The sequence below is a fragment of the Mesocricetus auratus genome, unplaced genomic scaffold (assembly GCF_017639785.1).
Source record: "Mesocricetus auratus isolate SY011 unplaced genomic scaffold, BCM_Maur_2.0 Super-Scaffold_100025, whole genome shotgun sequence".
In the NCBI taxonomy this organism is placed as follows: domain Eukaryota; kingdom Metazoa; phylum Chordata; class Mammalia; order Rodentia; family Cricetidae; genus Mesocricetus; species Mesocricetus auratus.
The window spans coordinates 688,929-695,254 of record NW_024429206.1 but is presented as its reverse complement, the minus strand read 5'-3'; the positions used below and the strand labels follow the sequence as shown (position 1 = coordinate 695,254).

The following is a 6,326-nucleotide window of genomic DNA, read 5'->3' as shown; positions in this document are numbered from 1 at the left end:
GCTGGGAGGCCAGCATGGGACTGATCCAGACCCCCTGAGTGTCAGAGTCGGTGGGGAAGCCTGGGCAACCTGTGGGGCCCTGGGCAGTGAATCAGTGTTTGTCCCTGGCATACAGATGGACTTCGTGTGTCCATGGCAGGGGGAGGGATGCTCTCTCAGCCTGGACTCTTAGGGGAGTGCCTGGACCCTGCCCTGAGTGAGGTGACAGACTCTGGATATCCCCTGTGTGGAGGGAGGTGGGAATGGGGTGGGAGGCTGGGGGGATTATGGGAGGCTTGGGAGGAGGGGAGGGAGAGGGAGCTGGGATTGACATATGCAGCAATCTCTTTTCTAAAAAAATGTAATAAATTGTTTTTCTTGAAAAAAAAAGAAAAAGCCTTCATAACTCAAAGGTACTGTAGGCACAGATATCCTAGTTGATATCAAACATTTCAAAGCTTTACTAAAAAAGACAGTGTCCAGGAATAGAGAATCCACTCAACAGAACACATCAGACCACGTGTGAATTTTTGTTCGTTCTTTTATTTCAGTGCTGGGGATGGAACACAGAGGCCCGCCCCCTGCTAGACAAGCTGTGTGTCGTGAGCTACACCCCAGACCCACGTGTGTGTGACTGTCCTGGGGGTTATGGGCTGGGAAGAGCAATGAGATCACCCACAGAAGGAGAGAAGCACTGCAGGCCAGGTGTCTCAGGGACTCTCGGGATCCCAGAGGACTCCCAGCAGGGACACTGGGGATGAAGAGGGCAGCTGGAACTAGAGCACAGTGCCCCCAAGTTGCCTGCATGCCTAGGGGAAGCACAGCCCGTCAGTGACCAGGGCAGGGAGCCCAGGGCTGCTCGCAGACCCAGAAGTTGTTGGCAGTACATCTTCTGTCATTCCATTTATCTTCTCCCAGCTCCACACAGTCCTCATCCCCTTCATTATTGGGCTCCCCCTCTCCCCAGAAGCTGCAAATATTACTAGTTATCAGAGAGAGCCATCCTGCCTGGACCCCCCCATCCCATCCACTACAGAGGTAATGGTTTTTGGGTTTTCATGGACAAAGTCCGAGGACCAAGTCGGTGGACAGGAGTCCAGGGCAGGGCTTAGCAAAATGTGGGTCCTAACCTCCCCTCCATGAGACTCAGCCCAGCAATGCAGATTTGGGGGAACCAGTGGCCTTAAGCTTAGAGGACAGAATGCCCAGGGATGTGGAGTGCTGTATTTGAAATGGCCACGGTGCTTTCCAAGACCAAAGACTGTGTTTAGAGGAAGGGCCATCGCCGAGCCTGCTGTCTCTGGGCCATGGATTCTAAGGGGTTACCTGAGCTGGATGGGGGAGTCATCCACCCAATGCCAGGAACCTTCCCGTCTGTGGTCGCTGAGGCCGATCCAGGTGAGTTGATTCTTTCTGATGTGCCAGTATTTGAGGAATCTCTGAAAGGATGCAGAAGTCAGGAGAAAGGTCTCTGACGCCATCCTCCATCCTCCATCCTCCATCCTCCATCCACAGTCCCACCCTTCCCTGCCTCCCATACAAGTTCTTTCTGCACTCAAGCCTAGTGCTCTTAGTCTAGTTGTGTGGACCGGCATGTGAATGCATGGCATGGGTGCAGGTCAAAGTGCATGCGTGTGGAAATATGTTCACTTATATTTCAGCTCATAGGTGTGTCCGGAGAGGGTAACACAATGTCTCGAAGCTCCTCCGGCTCCCTTCAGACCTAAACCCCCTCTCATGAGTTCCTCCCTTACAGGACCTCCCCACTCCATTGTGCTTCTTCCTGCAGGAAGCCCCGCCCCCGCCCCCACCAGACTGCATCCCCTCCATGTCCCACAGCCTCCTGTCTGGAATCCAATCCCCAGGATAAAGTAAGATGGCAGGACCTCTATGGGCCCACTCACCTGTTCTTCAACACTGTTGATAATCACCAGGTAGGCTCCAAGAGCCTGGCAGGAGGAGGCCGAGGCTTCCCAGCTGCCCAGGGTCCTGGAGAAGAGGTAGCAGCTTCTCTGGAAGAGCTCCCAGTCCCAGGGGCAGGGTCGGCACAGGCCAGCTGCAGAGCACACAGTGGAGCGGAGGGGGGGGGTGCATGAGCTCAGGGCCTGGGCTTCTGTTTCAGCTACCAACTCGGTGGTCTCAAAGGCCAGACCACAGCCCCCGTGCTCTGTCCTGCCTGCCTCAGTGGAAGCCCCAGAAGGTGGAGCCAAGCCTCTGCTGAGCCCTCAGCTCCCTCCTAACTCAGACCCTGGAGCCTCACCCAGAGAGGCATTGATCTGAGTCAGTTGCTGCTGGATCTGCTCCAAGCTGGAGTGTGTCTGCTCGTGAGGAACAGCGTCTACAAGAAGAGGTTTGCAACAAGTAAGCACCGACTGTGTGCCTGATGCAGAGCTGGACCCACGGGACCACTGTTGGTGGTCACAGTGACCCCAGGAGCCCATGTCACATGCTAGAACACTGAGTCTCAGACCCGTTAGTCCCAACACTGCCAGGACACAGGACCTCACACAGGTCCATGGCCTCCCACACCCTGCCACACACCCAGCATGCCTGTGCCCATGCTCGGTCACCTCACACAGCCTCAGAGCCCTCTCCCACGCAGAGCCCAGTTACCCCTCACCCAAGCTGGAGCTCCCCTGCTGATCCAGAGTCTGTCCCTGTGGGTATCCACGAATCCTGGAAACTGCAAGAGAGGAGAGCACAGCCACACCCTCCATGAGCACTGATGCTACCTGGCTGTGCCAAGCTCAGCTCCAAGGGGAAGCTGAGCTCCATTTTAGAGACAGCCAGCTGCCCCTGGTCACAGAGGACATGAGGGATGGGCAGCTTAGATGTCCCAGCTCTGGTGAATTTGGGGGCTAGGCAAGGATCATCCCAGAAGGAAAATCTTGATTTTCAGTTAGTGTTCCATGCTAGAGTTCTTCTTTAACAAGTGCAAAAATTAAATAGTAAACAAAATAAAAAACAGACAAAACCCCACAAAAACAAAACAACAACCTAAAAGGGTTCTGAATCCCAGTCCCCCTTCCCCAGCCCTGTCTGACCTTGAACCAGGATGGCCAACATCAGCACAAAGACACCCAGAGAGATGAGAAGCAGGAGAAGCCAGGGGACTCGGGTCACACATTCTGCAGGATGGGCAGATGGGCAGAGCTGAAGTCCCAGGGCCAGATCCTGCCCCGCTGTGTTCATTCTGCAGACGACCCCGACACCTGTTCCCCTCAATCACCCAAGTACCTGGCATGCTCTTAGATCTGGGAATGAGACCCTCTGGGTCGTTCTCAGCAAATCCCTTGCCTCCAAATGTGTCCTCCTCCTCTGCATGGGACAGAACACAGCAGCTGACCTCCAAAGCTCAGTCATCTCCCTCAGCCCCAAGCTGGAGGCCAGACCCATATCACCCTGGATCCTGGACTCAGCTCCCCTGAGAGCACCCAGAGGTGCCCAGCCTCACCATGGTTCTTTGTCTGCCGGGGCTCTGGTTCTCCTGCCATCTTCTGCTTCCTCACTCCCCCCTCTCCACCTCCTCTCTGCCCTGGGATTTATATAACCCCATGGCCCTCTGGATCACCCCCGTGAGGTCCATTCTTCTCTGACTCAGGAGGAAAAAAGGGGAACAGGATGGGGACAACCTCACCCCGGAAAAGTGTGAGGAGAGAAGCATTGCTTGACACAGCTGGAAGGTGCCAGCCTGGGCTAGGAGGTGCGCTCTGTGTTTTGATGCCAATTTCCTCTTTCAAGCCACATCCACTACTGAGACTTCAGCTGTGCAATGGAGCAGCGCGGGACTGGGGACCCGGATAAGTGGGTAGAGTGCTTGCCTGACATGCACAATGCCCTGGGAAGACCCCAGCACTGAAGAAACTGTGGTTGTGTGCAACTCTCATCTCAGAATTTGTGAGCTACAGATAGAAGGATCAGAATTTCAAGGTTATCACTGGCAACATATCAAGCTAGAAACATTAGAGCCTAGAAGCAAGAGAAGTGGAAGATGAAGAGTAGGAGGAAGAGATGGAGAGGAGGAAGAAGAGGAGGAAAAATAAGGAAAATAGTGTTTCTGCTGTGAATTGTCAAGGTGACGTTTAATCCAGTACTCAAGTAAAACATCATCTATTCTAGCAATGGGATCACTTGAGATTTACAGACACTGAGCCAGAGATACAGCTCAGTGGGTACAATGCTTTCTCTGCAAACTTGAGGACTGGAGTTTAAATCCCTGGAACCCATGGGAAAAATCCCTGGATGCTGTAGCACACATTTGTACTCCACAATGAAATGGGAGGTAGACACAGGAAAATCCCTGAAGACTCACATCAGCCAGCTGCGAGTCAGAAACAGAGATAGAGGAGACCCTGTCTCAAAGAACGTGGGCATGAGGAATGCTCCTGAGGTATTCCTCCAACACCTACACACTCACTATAGCACACAAGTGCCTGCACTCCTAAGAGAGGGGGAAGGGAAGGGAGAGGGAGATTTTCAGACATTACTATTATTGTTATTGTTTGCTTTTCCAGACAGGCTTTCTCTGTGTAGCCTTGGAGCCTGTCCTGGCACTCACTCTGTACATCAGGCTGGACTTGAACTCACAGAGATCCACCTGCCTCTGCCTCCCGAGTGCTGGGATTAAAGGAGAGTACCACCACCGTCTGGCTGCAGACATTATTCTATGTGGTCTCCCTGACATGGATAACTCAGCCTCAAGGGCAGAGTGTTCCCTGATGTCCAGCCTTTCCTTGTTAGATTTGACTTGATAGGTAATGCTCTGGCCTTTCTAGGTGACCTGAGATCCTCTCTGTCCCTCCCAGGTGACAAACACTGCTAAAACATTGCTCCCAGATGGGCTGTGCTGCATACAGTGTTATGCCTACACTCCAGAAAAGGACACCAGATCTTATTATAGATGGTTGTGAGCCACCGTGTGGTTCCTGGGAGCTGAACTCAGGACCTCTGGAAGAGCAGCTCCTAACCTCTGAAGATGTCTGTTAACCTCTGAGCCATCGCTCCAGCCTCCCACTCACCTGTTGTGAGGGAAGAATCTTACAGGATGGCAGCCCCATATGAGGCCCCGGTGTAATATTGATGGAATATGACAGCAATCACCCCATCCTGTAAATGTGTGAGATCACATGACACATATAGCTCCAATCACACACATCTCCACATCCAAGGGTTGGGACTTCAGCTTGCACAAAGCCCCGGGTCCCGTCCCCAGCACCGCTACCACCACCAAAGAAGTGCCTGCCTGTAAACTGACCAATCGAGCAACCCCAGTGTGTTTGGGCCACAGCCAAAGTGGCTCCAGAACAGTGGAAACTGATGTCTGCCGATTCTGGACTCCAGGGAGCTGAAGAGGAAGCTGCAACTGGCATGTGGGGATGCTGCATGTGGGGATGCTGCATGTGGGGGTGCTGCATGTGGGGATGCTGCATGTGGGGATGCTGCATGTGGGAATACTGCATGTGGGGGTGTTGCATGTGGGGTTGCTGCATGTGGGGATGTTGCATGTGGGAATACTGCATGTGGGGATGCTGCATGTGGGGATACTGCATGTGGGAATACTGCATGTGGGGGTGTTGCATGTGGGGATACTGCATGTGGGGATGCTGCATGATACTGCATGTGGGGTGCTGCTGCATGTGGGGATGCTGCATGTGTGGATACTGCATGTGGGGATGCTGCATGTGTGGATACTGCATGTGGGAATACTGCATGTGGGGGTGTTGCATGTGGGGTTGCTGCATGTGGGGATGCTGCATGTGGGGATTCTGCATGTGGGAATACTGCATGTGGGGATACTGCATGTGGGAATACTGCATGTGGGAATACTGTATGTGGGAATACTGCATGTGGGGGTGTTGCATGTGGGGATACTGCATGTGGGGATGCTGCATGATACTGCATGTGGGGTGTTGCATGTGGGGATGCTGCATGTGGGGTGCTGCATGTGTGGATACTGCATGTGTGGATGCTGCATGTGGGGATACTGCATGTGGGGATGCTGCATGTGGGGATACTGCATGTGGGGATGCTGCATGTGGGGTGATGCATGTGGGAATACTGCATGTGGGAATACTGCATGTGGGGTGCTGCAGTGGGGATGCTGCATGTGTGGATACTGCATTTGGGGTGCTGCATGTGGGGATACTGCATGTGGGGATGCTGCATGATACTGCATGTGGGGTGCTGCATGTATGGATACTGCATGTGGGAATACTGCATGTGAGGTGCTGCATGTGGCGATGCTGCATGTGTGGATACTGCATGTGTGGTGCTGCATGTGGGGATACTGCATGTGGGGTGCTGCATATGGGGATGCTGCATGTGGGGTGCTGCATGTGGGAATACTG

At 53.5% G+C, this 6,326-nt stretch overlaps 1 protein-coding gene across 1 annotated transcript; it reads right to left on the bottom strand.

Annotated features, from left to right (window-relative positions):
* Positions 1-502: 502 nt before the first annotated feature.
* On the bottom strand, positions 503-3,544 carry LOC121133987 (CD209 antigen-like protein E). The gene is made up of 8 exons (XM_040731467.1): positions 3,434-3,544; positions 3,217-3,297; positions 3,024-3,107; positions 2,600-2,662; positions 2,240-2,317; positions 1,884-2,035; positions 1,306-1,418; positions 503-949 (listed from the first exon to the last, which is right to left on the bottom strand). Exons 1-8 carry the CDS (start codon positions 3,471-3,473, stop codon positions 808-810), a joined length of 753 nt encoding a protein of 250 aa, XP_040587401.1. The 5' UTR covers positions 3,474-3,544; the 3' UTR covers positions 503-807.
* Between the last annotated feature and the right edge of the window lie 2,782 nt (positions 3,545-6,326).